This window comes from Acomys minous, assembly GCF_964271855.1.
Source record: "Acomys minous genome assembly, chromosome: 16".
In the NCBI taxonomy this organism is placed as follows: domain Eukaryota; kingdom Metazoa; phylum Chordata; class Mammalia; order Rodentia; family Muridae; genus Acomys; species Acomys minous.
In genome coordinates, this window is record NC_140498.1 from 69,831,556 (window position 1) to 69,853,767 (window position 22,212).

General features: G+C 52.5%; 1 protein-coding gene across 1 annotated transcript; it reads left to right on the forward strand.

The window, feature by feature from the left end:
* Nucleotides 1–283: 283 nt before the first annotated feature.
* COX19 (cytochrome c oxidase assembly factor COX19) lies at nt 284–6,047 on the forward strand. Its single transcript, XM_084764277.1, has 3 exons — nt 284–434; nt 2,686–2,801; nt 5,298–6,047. Exons 1-3 carry the CDS (start codon nt 353–355, stop codon nt 5,376–5,378), a joined length of 279 nt encoding a protein of 92 aa, XP_084620403.1. The 5' UTR covers nt 284–352; the 3' UTR covers nt 5,379–6,047.
* The last annotated feature ends 16,165 nt before the right edge of the window (nt 6,048–22,212 follow it).

The following is a 22,212-nucleotide window of genomic DNA, read 5'->3' on the forward strand; positions in this document are numbered from 1 at the left end:
GATGGTGAAATCCTGGTAGACAGATGGATAGGATGAAGCTCTCGGAGCACGAATTGGTGTCCTCGGGCTGCACCTCTGTGGGCTGGCTTTGCTCATCGGTACCAGAAGATGACTGCCTGGAAAACATCAAATTGTAGCCACAAAGGGTGGGGGTCCTTTCACATCCTGGCGGGGACCTGGCCTAGACCGGTGGAGCGGGGTTTTATGGGCGGGGCCTCGGTGGGCGGGGCGGGGCCTGGGGGCGGGGCGGGGCCCGGCCTACCGCTCGACTAGCTCTGCGCTTCCTGGGCCTGCTCGGTGTTCGACCGCCCGCCCTGCGTCGCCTCTGCTCTCTGCTCTGGATTCCGCCGTCATGTCGACCGCAATGAACTTCGGGACCAAAAGCTTCCAGCCACGGCCACCCGACAAAGGCAGCTTTCCGCTGGACCATTTCGGTGAGGCGAGGCGATACGCAAGCTGCTGGCGGCCTGGCATTGGGTGGCAGCGTCTCGGGTGCTGAGCCTGAGTGGTAGGGTCTGGAGGGCTGTTTCTCGGTGACAGGTGACAGGGGTCAGGGGTATTGGATGTGGGTGGCAGGATCTGGGATACTGCTTCTGCATGGCAGGGTCAGAGGTGTTGGATTCAGGTGCAATATCTGAGGAGCCCCGTGGGGACGCAAGTAGGGAAACTGAGTCTTGAGGATCCTTATTTCAGAGAGCCACCTGCCAAGCACGGTCCCTCCAAGTGAGAGCTCAGACTCGGGGTTAATGTGACAGGATGGCGACAGGACTCCTGGCGTGCGACTTGATGCTAGGCTCCCCTCGTGCCAGTGCGGGAGATACCCGCCTTCCCCAGCTTAATTAAGGCTCTGGGTCTGCAGTGAACACTGGGCAAAGAAATATTTCCGAAAAGCTTTTTGACATCTCATGTTGAGGTTGGAACCCAGGGCTGGGCCAGGCTCCGCCTGTGAGCCACACTCCCAGCCCAGAGCATTACCGTTCGCAGTGCTGAAGTTTACCGTTAGCACGCCTTTTGGAAAGCTGAAACATGTAAAAGAAAAACAAAACAACAACAACGAACAAACAGAAACAATCTGGAGAGAGTTGGGGCTGTAGCTCAGAGGATGAACAGGTGCCTAACACACACAGGGACAAGAGGCCCCGGGTTCAGTCCTCAGTGCTACAGTTAAAAAAAAAAAAAAGAAAAGAAAGAAAGAAAAAGAAAACAACCCTCTCCCAAACCTACCACAAACAAACAAAACAGTCCTGAGAAATGCTTCTGTTTATGGTGGCATGTTAGTGTAGATTGAGCATTGGGTACGATGTTGTTGAAACTCTGTGCCAGGGACAGCTTCAGAGGTTATTGTTTTTGTTGTTGGCGGTGGTTTTGTTTTGTTTTTAAGTTTTTTGAGACAGGGTTTCTCTGTATTATTTTGGCTGTTCTGGACTCATTTTGTAGACCAAGCTGGCCTTGAACTCGCAGCGATCCACTTGCCTCTGTCTCCCACGTGCTGGGATTAAAGACGTGCACCACCATGCCCGGCTTGTTTTTGTTTAAGATTTTATTTATTTATTATGTATACAGTGCTCTGCCTGCACGTACACCTGCAGGCCAGAAGAGGGCATCAGATCACATTATAGAAGGTTGTGAGCCACCATGTGGGTGCTGGGAGTTGAACTCAGGACCTCTGGAAGATCAGTCAGTGCTCTTAACCTATGAGCCACCTCTCCAGCCCCAAGATCATTTGCTTTTTAAAATTATATTTATTTAGCGTGTTTGACGATGTGCCACGGTGTACATGGAGGACAACCTGTGGAGGTCAGGGGGCGAGGTCTCTTTCTCCTCCATGTGGGTCCTAGCAAGTTCCTTTACCTGCTGAACCATCTCACTATCCTTAAATTGTGATTTTTTTTTTAACCAACATTTCATTGGGAAATTTTCCATTTTAAAATTTTGTTTTCATTCATTAATTATTAATTAATTTTGCTTTTTTTTTTTTCCAAGACAGTTTCTCTGTGTAGCCCTGGCTGTCCTGGAACTCACTCTGTAGACCAGGCTGAACTCAAAACTTACAGAGATCCACCCACCTCTACCTCCGGAGTCCTGGGATTAAAGGTGTGCACAGCTATGCCTGGCTTTTTGTTTTGTTTTGTTTCTCTGCATAGTCTTGGTCGGGGACTTGCTTTTGTAGACCAGACTGGCCTTGAACTCACAGTGATCCACCTGCCTCTGCCTCCCAAGTGCTGGGATTAAAGGCATGCGCTACCACTGCCCGGCCTACGCCTGTTTTTATTTTAATTTTTTAACTTTGCATGTATGTATGTGCAGCTGAGCATATGTATATGCACCATGTGTGTGCAGGTGCCATTGGTAGCCACAAGGGGATGTTTGACTCCTGGAGCTGGGGTTACAGGCATTTGTTAGCTGCTCAGTTTGGATGCTGAACTAAACTCAGGTCTTCTACAAGAGCAGCCAGTGTTCGTAACCAGGGAGCCATCTCTGCAGCTCCTTTGTTTTGTTTTGAAGTACAAGGAGTTGAACCCTGGGGACTATATGCCAAGTGTGCACATTACCTCGGAGCCACACCCACAGCCTCACGAAGGGCACAGATTTTGAGGGAAACCATAGCACTGCTCCTCAGGCCGTCACGGGAGCAGGTCAGGCCTTCCTTTCACAGATAGGATGCTGTGTTTCTTTTCTTCCTAGGTGAATGTAAGAGCTTTAAAGAAAAGTTCATGAAGTGTCTCCGCGACAAGAATTACGAAAACGCTCTGTGCCGAAATGAATCTAAGGAATATTTAGTCTGCAGGATGCAAAGGCAAGTACCCCATTGATGGTTCCTACCTTAGTTGGTGGGTGGCGAGCCACCATATGGGTGCTGGGAGCTGGGTCTGTCGCCGCCCTGGGTTCACTAATTAGGCTAAGCTGGCTACAGGCAAGCCAAGGGAGCCTCCCATCTCTGCCCCCCCATTGCGGGGATTGCAAGTACACCCAGCTTTCTTTATGTGGGTTCTGGTACGTGGGACTCAGGTCCGTTTTACCAACCCAGCCGCCTTCCCGGCCACATCAGAGTGGCTGATGTTAGCAGGGAGAAATCACAGCTTAACCACTGAGGTGACACAGGGCTGCCAAGATGCCCTGGGAACCTCTTTGTGAGTGGCCCCCCATTCCTCAGAGCTTTGTCCCTCTGTCATTAAGCTTTCAGAATCGTAAATCACGGCAGCGCTGACTGAGCCAGCATACCTTTCACATTCTCAGCCCGTAAGAACATGCACCGCAATAGTAGCTTTCCACTGAAAGCTGTTTGGAATGTCACGGGGACAATAGGCGACTTAAGCAGTGATGGATGGTGATGCTTACAGTCCCTGCAAGTTTACTTTTGAAACACAGCAGAAACCTCACTCTGCTGAGCTTTGCCTGAGAATGAGCAAGAGCCATTCTGACTAAATGGGAAGGAGCAGCTAGCATGTCATTACGCAGGGGGAGGGGGCCGGTCCCCTTGCTCACACAGGAATTCAGGCCCCTTTGTCTCTCAAGGTGGGGGAGACCTCAGTGGTCCACTTAAGCCTCCCTTCTTTGTGTTTGGCAGACCCAGACAAGTTCCTGAGGTGTAGGCACGCAGGGCTTACAGTATGGGTGTTTCAGCTCTGGCTGCAAGGCCTGGCCCTGCCATCATGACAGCGCTTGGGTCTGTCCTACTCTCACTGCCTCTGGCCTCAGAAGACAGATAAGAATTTCTTTCTTTTTCTTTTTTTCTTTTCTGTGTGTTTTTGTTTGTTTGTTTTTTGTTTTTTCGAGATAGGGTTTCTCTGTGTAGCTGTCCTGGACTCACTTTGTAGATCAGGCTGGCCTCGAACTCACAGCAATCCTCCTGCTTCAGCCTCCTGAGTATTGGGGTGCCAGGTGTATGGCACCATGCTTGGCTGGTTCATTATTTTGTTTGGCTGGTTGTTAATGAAATTATCAACCGTACAGTGGAAGTAGACCTAGCAGAGGCGAGCACTTACACACACACAGAGAAAAGACATGAATAAGTAAATGCAATTAAAAAAATAAAATTAAAATATCCCCCCTTAGTCCTCCTGGCAATGGGGAGCCTCAGGGACTGTTGCTGCCTTTGCAGCCCTCCTGCCCCGACCTCCAGAGAGGCAAAGGTGACGGGAGGATGCAATGAGAGGTGCTGGGACAGGTGGGCGTGGCTAAGCTCTCAGGAAGGGTCCAGAAAACAGCTCCAGGCTCATCTGAGTGATGCCAGCCTTAGAAATCCCAAAGACATCTTTCTTGGTGTGTCCCCTTAGGTGGCAGAGGGACATTGAAAACATTCCTTTGGCTTTATTTATCTATATGTGTGCGGATGTGCACCTTTCATGCATGTGAAAGTCAACCTTGGGTTCTGTCCTTAGGGGCCACCCATCCTAGTGGCCTGGAGCTCACTGATCGGCCCTGTTGGCAGTCTGTGGAGCACGAGGGACCTGCCCTTCTTCACCTTCCCAGCACTGGGTTACAAGCACAAGCCGCCCCAATGGGCTTTAGGTCATAAGTCCTAGGCATCCAGGCTAGGCACGTCCCTGGCCTTTTGTTTATTCCTCTTTCAGGACATGGTCTGTGATTAGCCCAGGCTGGTCCATAGCCTGTTTCTGCCCCCCACCCCTGGGCTCACACAAACCACCATTCACTGAGGCCTCTGGTCTTCCAAGAGTTGGGCCCAGGCCTGTGGAGAGTGGAAGCTGCCTCCTCAACTATGTCCTCCTTGGCTGGTAACTTTTCTCTGGCAGTGAGGGCCAGCAACACTAGGCTTGTGACCTGTGGCTTCAAAACCACAGACAAGCCACTCACACTCAGCATACGCATACACCCCTGCAGCCTTTGGGCAGACGGCCTGAGGCTAGACCTTAGCCTCCCAGAGCTGGAGTCCTGTCCTTCTGCAGAGCTTTGGGTGGGGCAGGTGTGGGGGCATCTGTGTTCCCAGACCCTGGACCACCTTCCTCCTGATGCTTGCTGTCTGGCCAGAGCCAGGCAGACTCTGATCTTCAGTGTCCCTGAGGTTAGAGTGTGACCTGCAAGCCACTCCTCTGCTCCCACATCAGGACCCTGGCACCCATAGGCCGTGGGCCCCAGGAGTGTCTGTCCTTGGGCATCGTCACTGATTAAGGAGGCAGAGAAGTCCCTGAGTCGAGATGGTGACCAGATTCACTGTGAGCCTCTCCTGCGCATTCTGAGCCGTGGGAAGTGGATCGTGCTGGGAGCCTGGGCAGGTGATCTCGCCCTCTCCCTCCTGCCCTTCCTTCCCCGTGACAGTGTCCTTCTCTTCCAGGCAGCTGATGGCACCGGAACCGCTGGAGAAGCTGGGCTTTAGGGACGTAATGGATGGGAAGCCAGAGGCAGAGGACAAAAGTTGAGAAGAAAACCACAGGGCCGTGTCTCCAACTGCCTGGAGCAGAGCCGAGCCCTTCTGCCCACAGGGCAAGGAGACCTGCCTGAGACTCTGTGCCACCCAGGGTGACTTTAACATGGCTCAGCCCTGCAGCGCACACCAAGATGCTTCCTCTGCTGACCTGTTTCCCTTCAGAGAGTGGCTCCGTTCTTCTTCCCCGTCTGTGAATGTTACAGGCTTCCCTTGGGGGTGAACACCCATGTGATTGGATATCCCGCCCAGTGTGGCCGTCACACCATGGAGCCTGGACAGCTTTCGGCCTGATTCAGCCTGTCACAGACCTGAGTCCTCACGACAGAACCTGTCAGGGAAAGCAAGTGGCAGCAAAATGTCCACCTTTTGTCCTCATGGCCAAACACCAGCCTCTTTCCCTGACTCTGTTCTTTTCTTTGCACAAACAAGCAATACAAAATAGGAAGTGAGGAACTATTTGCCTTTTGACATATTTGACATATTTGGGTTTTTTTGTTTGTTTGTTTGTTTTCTCTCTTTCTTTTTTGGTTTTTTGAGACAGGGTCTCTCTGTCTAGCCTTGGCTATCCTGGACTCACTTTGTAGACCAGGCTGGCCTTGAACTCACAGCTATTGACTTGCCTCTGCCTCCCAAGTGTTAGGATTAAAGGCGTGTACCACCACTGCTGGGCTTTGTTGTTGTTGTTGTTGTTGTTGTTGTTGTTGTTGTTGTTGTTGTTTTGAGACAGGGTTTCTCTGTGTAGTCTTGGCTGTCCTGGACTCACTTTGTAGACCAGGCTGGCCTCAAACTCACATAGATTCACTTGCCTCTGCCTCCCCAAGTTCTGGGTTGTTTTTGTTTCTCTGTGTTTCTCTGTGTAGCCACGGCTGCCCTAGAACTCTGTAGACCAGGCTGGCCTCAAACTCACAGAGATCCACCTACCTCCTCTGCTCCCAAGTGCTAGAATTAAAAGGCATGCACCACCTCTTGTTTGAAGTGTTTTGAGATAGGGGCTTTCCATGTAGCCAAGGATGACCTTGACCTCCTGATCCTTCTGCCTCCACATCTGGAGTGCTGGGATTACGGGTGTGTATCTGGTTCTCATGATGTTGACGGATGGAGCCCAGGGCTCCCTGCGTGCTAGGCAAATGCTCTACCACCCGAACCATGTCCCCAGTACAATTTCTTGCTTTTTAAATTACATATTATTTATTTAAGAACTCTGTCTCTCTCTCTCTCTCTCTCTCTCTCTCTCTCTCTCTCTCTCTCTCTCTCTCTCTCTCTCTGTGTGTGTGTGTGTGTGTGTGTGTGTGTGTGTGTGTGTGTGTGTGTGTAGGTACATCTAAGGACAGCTTATAGGAGTCATTTCTCTCCTCACATGTGTGAATGAACTCAGGTCCCCAAGCTTAGGAGATGTCACCAGCTCAACTTCATTTTTCTAGTCTAGCAGCAGCTATCTTTATGCTGAGGGTTGTTTTCTGGTAGTTCCAAACTGCTTCTGAAACCAGCTTTTCCCCTCAGCAACCCACCTGCTCACTTCCACAGGGGCAGGTCAGCAGCACCCTAGAAACGGGGGGCTAGTGTCTGCTACTCTCCCTCGATTGCACCACGTCACAGTCACACCATGTTTCTGTATCTGCGGATGCTGGCATGAGACCCCTGGGTGTCGAGCGGTGACCCTGTGTTGTGAGCAGTAAGCGGCGCTGAGCTGTGTGGCTTACCCCAGGCCGTCCTCAGAGTTGCTGTGGGTTGTTCACACATCCAGGTGCCTTTGTGCAGAGGCAGGTGACTGGGGCTTCTGCTATGTGCAGGGACCCAAGGACACCAGCAAAATGCCAGTGCCAGGTGCCACCAGGCTCGAGTGCCCTCAGATATGTGTCTTCCCGGAGCTATCGGAGAACAGCTACCTCAGACTGTTCGTCCTAGCTCCTGTCTGGTGAAGGATGGTAAAAGACAGGGAAGACGGGGTGGTGGGCAGGTGCAGCGGCGCACATCTTTAGCACTCAAGAGGCAGAGGCAGGTGCATCTGTTTGAGGTTGAGGCCAGCCTGGTATATATGGTAGAAGTTCAAGACTACATGGAACCTGTCTGGAAAAGAGCGATGGGGGGGGGGAAGAGGACTCGGCATGTTTATGTTGGTCTTAGGCAGCAGCCCTGGCATTGCAAGGCTACTACAGGGTCTGCTGATCCCCCCCCCCCCCCCGGGGACAGTTAACCCTTGCCCCAGTGACTGTGACTGCCTGAGAGCCCTATGCTCTGTGACACAGAAGGGCAAGAAGCCCTTGGTTAGCCCCACAGTTAAGTACCCCCAGGGTCTGCTTGTTTCCACACGCTAAGCCCAGCCACACAGTGCAGGGCAGCACCAACTGCTCCCGTGCAACACACTTTGTGTTTGATGTATCGTCACCTGTGAGCCTTGGTTTTTCTCGCCCAACACTGGTGTCCCCATAGCACCTGCTCACAGTGGCAGCGTGAGAGCAGCCAAGCTCACTCACCAGAGTGTAAGATGTGTGTGGCAAGCGCTGCGGTGGCTGAGCCATCTCCTCAGCCATTTTGTTTTTCATTTATCAAGAGAGAGTCTCACTCTATAGCCAAGGCTGGCTTGAACGCTGGTTCAGTCTCCCAAATGCCGGAATTACAAAATTCTGTCGCCGGGCGTAGTTGCGCACGCCTTTAATCCCAGCATTCTGGGAGGCAGAGGCAGGCAGATCGCTGTGAGTTCGAGGCCAGCCTGGTCTACAGAGTGAATCCAGGACTGCCAAGGCTACACAGAGAAACCCTGTCTCGAAACACCCCCCCAAAACAAAAACAAAGTCCTGTCATTTGGTGTATCTTGCTGTCACATGACAAAATGCACCTCTACGCACTTCACAGTGAAGAGCTGCAGAGTTTAAACATTCCGACACATCATGGTGCCTCCATCCACAGCTGCTCCACTGTCCACCTCCACCAAGACGGCAGGAACACAGCATAGCAACGCTGACAGCTTTGGGGCCTGATGTTGGAAGCTACTTGGTTTCTTCCTGGAATTTTCACGATGATATTTTAGAACAAGTGTGCATCATTTTTATAGAAACTATAAAATCCTGACTTGAAGGGAACTCACTGTGCTGAGCAGGATTTTTATACCCTCTGTAAATTACAGGTTAGGTGTAATTTCTCATCCCCTGTGGATACCACCCAACTGCCTATTTCTCCTGGTGGTACACTGTACCGTGTGTGTGTGTGTGTGTGTGTGTGTGTGTGTGTGTGTGTGTGTGTGTGTGTGTGACGCAGTATGGGCCTGTCAGTCCTCCACAAGCCTCCCTGAACATCGAGGGCTGCCTTGAAGTCACCTTAGAACTGTTTGTTGCCTGCAGATTTGGAGGGAGCACCTTGTCATTCTAATATTATGGGTGCATTTTTTGGGGGGGAAATCTATGGCCTGTCTCTATGCATGTATGTGTAGTCAGAGGCCAGAGGTCAGCGTCAGGTGTCAGAAGCCATCCACCTTTTTTTTTTTTGAGACAGGGTTTTGCACTGGCTTGGAGCTTGTGCTGGCCAGTGAGCCCCAGTGTTGTGCCTGCCTCTGCCGCCTCTGCACTAGGATTACGAGTGTGCATCACCATGCCTGCCTTTTCACGGCGTCCTGGGGATCAAACTCGATTTTCATGCGTGTGTGGCAAGCACTTTAGCTATTGATTTATCACCCTAACCCTTCTTTTTTATTTTATGTATTGGTTGGAATAGTGATTGTTTGTTTGTTTGTTTGTTTGTTTTTTTGAGGCAGGGCCTCATTATGTAGCCTTTGCTGGTCTAGAACTCACTGTGTAGACCAGGCTGGCCTTGAACTTATAGAGATCCACCTGCCTCTGCCTCCCAAGTGCTGGGATTAAAGGCTTGTGCTGCCAGTACTGGTCCTTCCTCCTCCTTTTCCTCCTCTTCCTTCTCCTCCTCCTTATATTCTTCTTTGTTTTTAAAAGGAAAGTTTAAGCTGGGCATGGTGGCGCACGCCTTTAATCCCAGCACTCGGGAGGCAGAGGCAGATGTATTGCTGTGAGTTCGAGGCCAGCCTGGTCTACAAAGTGAAGACAGGACAGCCAAGGCTACACAGAGAAACTCTGATCAAAAAACAACAAAAAAAATAAAAATAAAAATAAAAAAATAAAAGGAAAGTTTAGGACTAGGGAGATGGCTCAGATGGGTGAAAAGTGCTTCAGCAAGTATGATGACCCAAGTTCAAATATTCATCACCTACATAAGAAGCTGGATGTGGCCACACTTGCCCCTGCAGCCTTAACACTGAGGGGCAGACACAGGAGGGTCACTGGCGCTTGCTGATCACTAGCCTGCCTCCAGACTCAGTGAGCGACCCCATCTTGAGAAAGCAAGGCAGAGATTGGTCCAGCAGGCCACCTGATGTCCCCCTCTGGCCTCCACATGCACGAACAGGCCCATACATCACACAGACAAAATATAGAACACTGCAGAAATTTGCATTCCACCCTTGTGCAGGCGCATGCTAATCTCGGTGCCTTTCCCAGTTTAGTGTATATGATGATAAAGCAAGTGGGCTCTTAAGTTGTTAAAATTGAGACAGTGTCTCATAGCCCAAACTGCCCTTGAACTCTTGCTTCTGGCTCCAGGCTGTCAAGGATTGCAGGCCCATGCTCCCACACCCAGCCAGAGGAAGTCTTGGATTTGAAGAGGCACCCTGGGTCCGTATGTATGGCCTTCACCTGGGGTCCGGTGACTAGGTCTGGACCAGCCCACAAGGCTCTTTACTTGTCCCCTCTGGCCTCCCTCTATCTGCTCTGAAAAGCAAGCCCCACCTTGTGCTCAGATAAAAATCTTTTTAGTGAGCCAAATGCCTGCACGGGTGAGAACTCAGGGATTTTATTATTGCCAGAGATACTAGAGAAGTTTCTATGAAGCCACCGAACAAGTGGCTTTGTCATAATACTGGGAATGAAATTGCAAACCCCTGTTCTGTTCCAGAAGAGAAGGGAAATCAAATTTCACAGCTCCCTGCTCAGCTGCTGTTATAAAGTGGAGGCCCTGGGGCAGCCGTCTCCACCAAGCCCCTCCTCCTGCTGGTAGCCTGGGCAAATGTCACCCTCGACTTAATTTCTTCTGCCTGGGCAAACATCAAACATCGTGAAATTGTACCCGGGGAGTCCTGAGAGGTGAGATGGCTGAGATACTAGGAACCTGCGGTGGCCACCATTTTGCAGAAGGATGGAGGCTAGGGGTTCGAGAAGCTGCTGGGTTGAGGGGAGATGTGGGCAGCGTATGCTCCAGGATCTTGGATTCTGATCCTGCTTCCCATCTCCCTCTACTAGCCTACATATCTGGAGCAGCCAGGCACCATGGGGTAGCCAGCCACCAACCATGGAGCAGCCACCAACCATGGAGCAGCCAGGCACCATGGAGCAGCCAGCCACCATGGAGTAGCCAGCCACCATGGAGTAGCCAGCCACCATGGAGCAGCCAGCCACCATGGAGTAGCCAGGCACCATGGAGTAGCCAGGCACCATGGAGCAGCCAGCCACCATGGAGCAGCCAGCCACCATGGAGCAGCCAGCCACCATGGAGCAGCCAGCTACCAACCATGGAGCAGCCAGTCACCAACCATGGAGCAGCCAGCCACCAACCATGGGGTAGCCAGCCACCAACCATGGAGCAGCCACCAACCATGGAGCAGCCAGGCACCATGGAGCAGCCAGCCACCATGGAGTAGCCAGCCACCATGGAGTAGCCAGCCACCATGGAGCAGCCAGCCACCATGGAGTAGCCAGGCACCATGGAGTAGCCAGGCACCATGGAGCAGCCAGCCACCATGGAGCAGCCAGCCACCATGGAGCAGCCAGCCACCATGGAGCAGCCAGCTACCAACCATGGAGCAGCCAGTCACCAACCATGGAGCAGCCAGCCACCACCATGGAGCAGCCAGCCACCAACCATGGAGCAGCCAGCCACCATGGAGTAGCCAGCCACCATGGAGTAGCCAGCCACCATGGAGTAGCCAGGCACCATGGAGCAGCCAGCCACCATGGAGCAGCCAGCCACCATGGAGCAGCCAGCCACCATGGAACAGCCAGCCACCAACCATGGAGCAGCCAGCCACCAACCATGGAGCAGCCAGCCACCAACCATGGAGCAGCCACCAACCATGGAGCAGCCAGGCACCATGGAGTAGCCACCAACCATGGAGCAGCCAGCCACCATGGAGTAGCCAGCCACCATGGAGTAGCCAGCTACCATGGAGCAGCCAGCCACCATGGAGTAGCCAGCCACCATGGAGCAGCCAGGCACCATGGAGCAGCCAGCTACCAACCATGGAGCAGCCAGCTACCAACCATGGAGCAGCCAGTCACCAACCATGGAGCAGCCACCAACAATGGAGCAGCCAGCCACCAACCATGGAGCAGCCAGCCACCAACCATGGAGCAGCCACCAACCATGGAGCAGCCAGGCACCATGGAGTAGCCACCAACGATGGAGCAGCCAGGCACCATGGAGCAGCCACCAACCATGGAGCAGCCAGCCACCATGGAGCAGCCAGCCACCATGGAGTAGCCAGCCACCATGGAGCAGCCAGCCACCATGGAGCAGCCAGCCACCATGGAGCAGCCAGCCACCATGGAGCAGCCAGCTACCAACCATGGAGCAGCCAGCTACCAACCATGGAGCAGCCAGTCACCAACCATGGAGCAGCCACCAACAATGGAGCAGCCAGTCACCAACCATGGAGCAGCCACCAACAATGGAGCAGCCAGCCACCAACCATGTAGCAGCCACCAACAATGGAGCAGCCAGCCACCAACCATGAAGCAGCCACCAACCATGGAGCAGCCAGGCACCATGGAGTAGCCACCAACCATGGAGCAGCCAGCCACCATGGAGTAGCCAGCCACCATGGAGCAGCCAGGCACCATGGAGCAGCCAGCTACCAACCATGGAGCAGCCACCAACAATGGAGCAGCCAGCCACCAACCATGGAGCAGCCAGCCACCAACCATGGAGCAGCCACCAACTATGGAGCAGCCAGGCACCATGGAGTAGCCACCAACCATGGAGCAGCCAGGCACCATGGAGTAGCCAGCTACCATGGAGCAGCCAGCCACCATGGAGCAGCCAGCCACCATGGAGCAGCCAGCCACCATGGAGCAGCCACCAACCATGGAGCAGCCAGGCACCATGGAGCAGCCAGGCACCATGGAGTAGCCACTAACCATGGAGTAGCCAGCCACCATGGAGTAGCCAGCCACCATGGAGTAGCCAGCCACCATGGAGCAGCCAGCCACCATGGAGTAGCCAGGCACCATGGAGTAGCCAGCCACCATGGAGTAGCCAGCCACCATGGAGTAGCCAGCCACCATGGAGCAGCCAGGCACCATGGAGCAGCCAGCTACCAACCATGGAGCAGCCAGTCACCAACCATGGAGCAGCCACCAACAATGGAGCAGCCAGTCACCAACCATGGAGCAGCCACCAACAATGGAGCAGCCAGTCACCAACCATGGAGCAGCCACCAACAATGGAGCAGCCACCAACCATGGAGCAGCCAGCCACCAACAATGGAGCAGCCAGGCACCAACCGTGGAGCAGCCAGCCAGCCACCATTAGGTGCAAGGCCACCACAGAGAATTCTGCCCCTGGTAGTCAGCCTCCCCAGTGCCTAAATGGTCACTGACAATTGACTAATGATTCTGCCCATGGTCCATGGAGTCTGTTCCGTAGGCATCTCTGGGTGCCCTCCCCTCCCCCACATGGTCCAGTAAATGGTAAACCCCACTCCTTCCCCCAATCCTGCCCCCTGGAAGGAAAGCCTCCATATTCCTGGCATTCTTGAGGACTGCCCCAACCCCCTCCCCTGGAGCCACCAGCTCTCCAAGCCCAGCAGGTGGCAGACATGTCATCTTCCTATGTCATCTTCAATCCTTAACACATACCTAACCCCACCCCGCCCTCCTGCCACAGGCCAGGTCCCCTGAGGCTGCTGAATTTGCCCAGGAGCCTCAGTTCCCAAATAAACCTGCCCTTTCTATAGGTTTAATCTGGCTTCAATTGGCTTGTTTTATAGGCGGAGATAACCCATCAGGGTCTACAGCAGAAGATAACTGCATTAGGGCAAGCTCCCCCTCACCTGCCGTAGGTGAGTCCTGCATGTGTGTCTCTGGAGGAGCCCAGGGCTGGCATGCAGCCACAGACCCAAGATGCCAGCAGCCCTCACAGAACTTAACCACACAGAGCCACAGCCACCACATATAAATCCATGAGCCTAGCCAGAGAAAGAGCTATGAGAACATGACTCCACTCAAGGAAAGGATGCCCACCCGGTGTCCCGTGGAGCTGCAAGTCCCTGGCCACCAAGGTGTGAGCCACTGTAAATCGTCCAGCCAGATAGATGGCACTGTCCCTGTGCAGACTGAGGACTAAATGAAGGTCCTTGCCCATGCCTGAGGCCCCATTGTGCCCTTCTTGGGTGGGACAATATCTCCCTGATGTTTGCTCTGCTATCTGGGTCTGAGGAACCAGTCCTGAGCCTTGAAGGAGCCTCCAGCCTCACTGCACCCTTGGGTCTTTTAAAAACATGCTCCACATACTGGGCACGGTGGCACACGCCTTTAATCCCAGCATTGGGAGGCAGAGGCAGGCAGATCGCCATGAGTTCGAGGCCAGCCTGGGCTACAAAACGAGTCTAGGACAGCCAAGGCTACACAGAGAAGCCCTGTCTCAAAAAACAAAACAAAGCAAAGCAAAGCAATAACAACACCAACAAAACAGGGCTAGAGAGATGGCTCAGTGGTTAAGAGCACCGTCTGTTCTTGAGTTCTGAGTTCAATTCCCAGCTAACCATCTATAATATGATCTTATGCCCTCTTCTGGTGTGCAGGTGTACATGTATACAAAATAATAAATAAATAAATCTTAAAAAAAAACAACAACAACAACAAAACAGAACATGCTCCCCTCACCAGGCCTCTGCATAGTGATCTGGCAAGGTTGGGCTTGACCTACATCACCCTTCCTTGGCCCTGTACCACCCTCTATTGTAGCAGAGAGAGGCCTGTCCCCACCCCAGTCCAAAGGACAGGGGAGCAGGGGGCCCAGTGTGGCCTGGGGGGCAGTGTGGAGCACGTGGCAGATAAGAGTGCAGGGAGAGCAGACAGGCACATGATCACCACCCCACCCCCTCCCACCCCACCCCAGGCTAAGCATGCCCCACCCTGGGCAGGTGCAGGGTCACAGCTGAGACAGGGAGAGGCACAGGATACCTGAGATCCATCAGGCCTGGCTGGGACATAGTGACAAAGCTAGCCAGGTAGGTATCAGGAGGGTATGTGGTCATAGTGACACCAAGCAGTCTGCACCCCACAGCACAGGGTCATCGACCACCAGCCTTTCCTCGGGTCCAACCAGCTCGCTCAGAATTGTCACCACAGACTTCTAAGTCCCAAAGCAGCAGCCAGCCCAGAGGTATTTAGTCCAGACTCAAGGGCTGCAGGGCACTGTCCTGTGTCTTCTCTCACAGCCCTGCATTGGGACCACAACTTCCTTGGACTTAAAGGATTGGAGAGACACTGCATCAGACTGGCCAGTGGACTCTGGGCCAATTGGCTCAATTGGATTCTGGGATGTTTCAGGCCGGCCATGCAGCCAGATCCAGGAACTGACTTTCTAGGTTCCGAGGTGGGACAGTTCCACAGAACCTATGGGGGAGCTGGAGGGGAATGCTGAGAAGAGACATTCTCTCAGCAGAGGGTGTAAAGCCTCACGTGAGGACCTGGGAGTGCAGCCTCAAGCGCTGGTGGGCAGCAGTCGAGGGTGGGGCATGGCACCACACACCTGTGATCACAGAGGCGGGTAGTTCAAGCTCAGCCTGGTCTATATAATGAGCTCCAGAATAGCCAGAGCTACGTAGAAAGACGGTGTTTCAACTCTTTCTAAGCCCCCTCCCCCACAGGAAAAAAAATCCTCAGGCAAGGAGGAAGCCGCATTTGGGAAACTGTCCTCACCTGCAGTGTTGGCACCTGGAGAAAGAAAACGCTGTGTTTTGTCTCCCCCTGCTGGGCAGTGGTGGCATTGCAGCCCTTGAGAGGGTCATCTGGAGGACAAACGGCTTTGGGCTTTGGTACGAGCTACTTCAACATTTCCTTGAGGCCCAGTCAATTTGTATGAAACCTCAAAATCTGCTACGTTGGGGCAGTCGCTGCTGGGACCAGGAGAAGGAGAGGGTCTTCTGGCATTTTGTCAGGAGCCTGTCGTTCCCGACCAGGTGTGTGCACCCAGCCCCAGAGGCCCTTCGTACCTTGTCCCTTTGAAGGCCATGAGGTCACCTCCCACTGCCAGACTGAGGAGGGAAGGACATTTTAGGGCATGCATGCCCAGCCCCCACTCCCTTTGTCTACCTGTCAATCTTCCTGCTGCTTCCTATGAGGCACCTCCTCCCCATGTCTCATCTGGGAAGTAAGCAAGAATACTGTCTGTCTGTCTGTCTGTCTATCTATCTGTTTATCTATCTATGATTTCATGTAGCCCAGACTGGTCAAACTTGCTATGTACTATGTAGCTGAGGATGACCTTGAACCCTTGATGTTCCCTTCTCCATCTCTTCCGTACTGGCATTGCCGGGATCTTCCACCATGCCCGCTTTATGCAGTGCTGCGTGATATCTGGGGCTTCTCGTGTGCTACGCAAGAATTCTACTGACTAGCTTACATTTCAAGTCTGAAAGGAAAATTCTAAACTCCGTCAAGCCCACTATGTGAACCCTAACACTCACTGCTGCCATGGGCCCCTCCTTCCCAAGTTTCTAGCTATTATCCTTTGGGAGACTCCAAAGTTCTCTCCTCTTCTGGTCGTGATGTCCAAGCCAGCTGGGTCCCAGGTGAGGTGCTTCTCACTCCTGTCTGACATCAGGGGACCCCTGGGCCGGCCTCTGTGCTGTGGGGCCATCAGACCCTGGCGGCCTGGGCCTGCTTCTCGGTAGCACACGTGCTGTCTCCTTTAAGGCTCTCTGGAGCGGGCGGGGCTCCTTGGAAACACTTCTTGGTACAGATCTTATTTCCATTTGATTTTTCTGTTTCTGTTGTGAGAACAAAGTGCTGTCTGTGGGGGTAAGGGGCGGGGCTGAGCTGGCTGGGCAGTGGCAGCTGGAGCTGCTTTGGAAACCATGTAGCTTTTTTCCTTTTCCTTTCTCTCCCCCCTCCCCCCACCCCTTGGCTTTTCTTTCTTTCTTTCTTTCTTTCTTTCTTTCTTTCTTTCTTTCTTTCTTTTCCTGGTTTTTCAAGACAGGGTTTCTCTGTGTAGCCTTGGCTGTCCTAGACTCACTTTGCAGACCAGGCTGGCCTCGAACTCACATGGATCTGCCTGCCTCTGCCTCCCGAGTGCTAGGATTAGAGAGGCCTGCTGCCTAGCCTGGGTCAACTGTGATGACACTTGCAAAGACCCTGTTTCCAAAGAAGATCACATCACCAGGCACCCGGATTAGGCACCCCGATATATGTTTTGGGGGGCACAATTTATCTCCTGACGTAAGTCAACTGGTGCAGGCACTGCTGTGGGGTTGCTCCTGCAGTTCTGGGGGGTCCACATTGAGTTCCTGAATTCTCTCTTCCTCCAGAATCCATCACCAGCCTTCTTGACACGCCCTCTTCCCTTACAGAAAACCTCCTTCCCTCTCAGAGAAGGTGCCCACCAGATGTCCATCATTAGGTCCTTCCATGTCTTACCCTCACCTTCACCTCCCTCAGAAGCTTCTTTCTCTATCCTGGCCCAAGACTTGAGTTCTATCTGACTGTCCTTCTTCCTACCCAGGCCACAGGCTCTCTATCCAGTAACTACCGTCCCTTGAGGGGCTCCTATGACAAGGCCTTCACCATGCTGACCTCCTGCCCCCGAGGAGGTTACAGCTCCCGGAAGCACCTGAGCCACAGGCCCCATTACCAGGACGCCAACAGCTCATATCCAATAAGAGCACCTGGAAAGCAGACGTGCTATAGCGCGGCGGCTTCCATTCTAACATCTAGGAGGCTGTAGCTTTGAGACCAAACTGGGGTACCTAATAAGACCCTGTCTCGGCCCGGCAGTGGTGGCACTCACTTTTAATCCCAGTAATCGGAAGCAGAGGCAGGCGGATCTCTGAGTTCGAGACCAGCCTGGTCTACAGAGTGAGTTCCAGGACAGCCAGGGCTACACAGAGAAACCCTGTCTCAAAAAACCAAACCAAACCAAACCAAACCAAACCAAATAAACAAACAAAACAGAAACAAAACCGCTAGAACTGGAGAGACGCCTCAGTGGCTGAGAGCACCTGCTGCTCTGGAAGAGAACCCAGCCTCAGTTTCCCTCACCCACGTGAGAACTCATAGCGGTAATTCCAGTTGCAGGGCACATGACGCTCTCTTCTGGTATCCACAAGTACCAAGCATGCACGTAGTACCTATACATACATGTAGGCAAAACACTCAGACACGCAAATTTTTTTTAAATCTTAAAAACAAACAAACATCTAGGGGCTGGAGAGATGGTTCCGTGGTTAAGAGCACTGGCTGCTCTTCCAGAGGTCCTGAGTTCAATTCCCAGCAACCTCATGGTGGCTCACAGCCATCTGGAGTGAGATCTGGTGCCCTCTTCTGGTGTACATGTGTACATGCAGGCAAAACACTGTATACATAATAAATACATCTTTTGCGGGGGAGGGGGGTTTGAGACAGGGTTTCTCTGTATAGCCTTGGCTGTCCTGAACTCGCTTAGTAGACCAGGCTGGCCTCCAACTCACAGTGATCCACCTGCCTCTGCCTGCCTCCCAAGTGCTAGGATTAAAGGCATGCACCACCACGCCCAGCAATAAATAAAGAAATCTTTTCTTTTAAAAATCTAACTGAGAACCTGGGAAGACAGCTGCTAGTAAAGTGTTTGTTGTGCAAGCCTGAAGAAGACCTAAGCTTGGATCCCCAACACTCATGTGAAAATGTGACAGTGGCATTTGTCTATAACCCTAACACTGGGGAGGCAGAGGTAGGAGGATCCCTGGGGCTTGCTGGCCAGCCAGCCTGGCTGAATTGGTAAGCTCCAGGTTCAGTGAGAGGCTCTGCCCCCTGCCCCCCAAAATAAGAAAAAGAGTAATAGAGAAAGTTGCCCAACATCCACCTCTGGGGTTTCCACATACATGCACGCAGACACACATGTGTACACACATGCACATGTACTCATGTGTACACAACTCACACAATCAATCAAATAAGAACTGAGCATTTCACCACCCTCAGGGTTTCTTCATGGCCTATAGCAATTCTTGCTCTGTGGTCTTAGAAATCCTGTCAAGTGAAATGTCCGTTTGTGATAACAAGAAAGGAAACAGCTGAGACACGAGGCTTGGCTCTGTCTTCCTCAGAACGAGGACAGCCACCAACCAGCACACTGGGCTGCATGCTGCGAGTTCTGGGTCCTTGCACAATTCCTTGTGCTCGGGGTGGCCGTCTCCTGGGCAGCCCAGATCTCAGAGCACAGGTGGCCAGTGGGGAGGGGACACAGGAGCCTGTCACTGGTGCTTAGAGACCAGCAGCTAGCTAGGCTGGAGTGGCCACCCTGGGCTTCTGCACCTAGGATCAGCTCCCAACTGCTCAGCCCCTGGCGGCAGCAGCTTGCAGACCTACTGTGCAGAAATTCCTGCACTCGCATGATGCTACAGGAGGCAAACCCTGTCTGAGGTAATTCCCTACCCGGTGTGGCCATATGTTCTGTGGAGGCAAATGCCTGGCTTGGTTATACTCCCAAGAGAGTCTAGGACTGGGGACTGCAGTGCAGGGGACCGGAAGGGCAGAACTGAAGATGGCTCAGATGGGCAGACCATCTTTGTTGGCAAGCATCATGAACATAAAGTGCCAGTTCCGGCCGGCTGCCCTTGAGCTGCCCTTGACAGGCCTTGGTCTGGCCCGAGCAAGGGAGTAAGGTTAGCCTGGCTCTCTGTCAGGGTTATCTGTGAGTGATGCTCCCATCGCCCTCACTGGCCACAGCTAGTAGGGACAGACTGGGATCTCCAGGAAGCCTGTGCCCTTCTGGTCCTGTTGTCCAAGGAGCCACTGAAGGTCTTGGCCCAGCAGCTGATATCCAGGGGTCTGCCCACTAAATAAGCCTTATTCTCTTATCCTCTTTCCTGTGTCAGTAGCCCATGAGTGTGGAGCAACTTTACACACACACACACACACACACTCGAGATAGACCAAAGAAACGAGTTTATCTGAGTATGTCTTGGTAAGCCAATGAGTTTATTAGAGTCATTTATAGAAGCACAGGCCACTCATAGGCATCCGAGTGGCCAAAGTCCTCCATGCCCCAGCGTGGGGGACAACTCATAGAAGGCTGCACAGATAGAGTCCCCATCCCAAGTCAACCTTCCACCTGCCACCCCAAGATCGTGTGCAGCCGGGGCAAGAGGGAGCAATGGTTAGAGTCGCTTGGAGAGGCCAAGGAGTGTTTCCAGTCAACCGGGTACAGGCGATCACAGCTGCTCTGCATCAGGAGGGTGACTGCCGGGCCAGGTATGGTGGCACACGTCTTTAATCCCAGCACTTGGGAGGCAGAGGCAGGCGGATCACTGTAAGTTCGAGGCCAGCCTGGTCTACAAAGTGAGTCCAGGACAGTCAAGGCTACACAGAGAAACCCTGTCTCGAAAAACCAAAAAAAAAAAAAAAAAAAAAAGATGACTGCCATGCCACACCCAGAAGGCTGCCATCAGACAGTGGGTGCTGCTCCCTCTGTCTGGAAACCTCACTTTTCTGGCTACCTGCTTCTGTTTCAAGGCCTTCGTGTGGCCTCTCTCTCTCTTTCTCCAGAGGGCAATTTATTCTGTTTAGGGAGAAGGGGCTCTGTGTCTGTTTGTCTCTTAGGTTTACTGTTACTCTAGTTCTTCTGTGAATACATGGCTGTTGTGTGACTCAGTTTCTCTTGGCTATAAAATGAGGACTGACTAAGAAAGCATAGGGTAGGGGCTGGAGAGATGGCTCAGAGATTAAGAGCACTGCCTGCTCTCCCAAAGGTCCTGAGTTCAATTCCCAGCAACCACATGGTGGCTCACAGCTATCTATAATGAGATCTGGTGCCCTCTTCTGACATGCAGGCAGAATACTATATACATGATAAATAAATCTTTAAAAAAAAAAAAAAGGAAGCATAGGGCTAAGTATGAGGCTAAGATGAAAATATCTGTTTAGGTGTTTTATCTAAGGCCTGGGACATCAGTTTGTTTGTGTCTTGATTCTGATGTTGTTGTTGGTTTGTTATTTATTTTTATTTTATGTCTGCATGTACATCTGCGCACCACAAGATAGTATCAGACAGTTGTGAGTTACTGTGTGGGGTGCTGGGAGTTGAACTCAGGACCTTCAGAAGACTGGTGAGTGCTCTTAACCACTTAGCCATCTCTCTAGCCCCACCCATTTATGATTATTATTATTGTTGTTGTTGTTGTTATTTTGATTTTTTGAGACAGGGGTTCTCTGTGTAGCCTTGGCTGTCCTGGACTTGTTTTGTAGACTAGGCTGGCCTTGAACTCACATCGATTGGCCTGCCTCTGCCTCCTGAGTGCTGGGATTAAAGGCGTGCGCCATCACCACCCAGCTAGTTTTTATTATTATATTTTAAAGACTGGCTTTCATATATCCCAGCCTGGCCTCAAACTCGGTGTGTAGCAGAGGGCGACCTTGAACTGCTGATGCTCGGGCCTCAATCTTCTCTACACTGAGATTAGAGGCATCCATCAGCACACCTGGTTTCTGTGGTGCTGCAGACAGAGTCCAGGACTCTGTGCTTGCTAGGTAAGCTCTTTACCAACAGAGCCACATCCCCAGCTCCCATCAGTCTGTCTTGGCAATTCACACTCTCCAGGCTCCTGCCGCGTGTGTGCCAGGTCTGGAGCCTGGCGGAAGGCCCAGAGATGGAAATGCCACCTGTCCCTACCCAGTCTCCAGTGAGCCTCAGGAGAAAGACATAATATCAGTTAAAGAGTAAGCCTACAGTGCCACTGGCCTTGTGACCTCTGAGATGTGCCTTGGGGCAGTTGCATGTTCTGCCTTCGGATCTCGAGGCAGATCTGCAATGGGTGGCGGCCAGGGCCCGAGGGACAGGTGCACCTGGCCGACTTTACAGTACAGCCTCAACAGAGGGCTGCCAGGTGGGGTCTGCAAGGATTGCAAATGTCCAATGATGTCAAGTTAGACACAAAGACAACGTGCCGTCTCTACTGCACGTCATGCATCATGACAGAAACATGTGGTGGGACAATACTGACTTCCCCCTCCCCAGGAAACAAGAGAAAGCACGAGAAAGAGACTGGGGTTCCAGTGACTTAAGTTCCGCCAATAGGCCTCACCTTTTAAAGGTTTCAGTGCTGCTATGTCGCCTCATTGGAGACAGAGCCCTTAACACGGGGTCCTTTTGGGGGGGGGAGAAAGGGCCAAATCACCTCGGCTGTGGTATATTAACAGAAGTAGGGAACGGATGGGGTATCCAAAGGCATCTGGAAGACATAGAGGGGTCCTCAGACTCTCAAGGGGCTTTGGGGGAAAGGCTTTCATTTTTCAGCTGGGTGTGGCAACTGGCTTCTAAGCAGATGTTATTGCATTTATAATAGAGGGAGAAAATGGAATTTGAACACAAGTGCTAAGGCCAGCAGAGAAGCAGGCACCCAGTTCTGGAACGGAGCCTGCAGGAGATCAGAAGGGGTGTGGCCAGCTCCTGTCCTATCTCTAGGGGATGAAGGTACAGGACTTGGACACGTGTGAGGGTGGAGCCCTCCGATCCTTTGAGCACTGTAATTTGTCATTCCTAGGCAGGGCTGGCCTGAGCTACCCAAGTCCTCA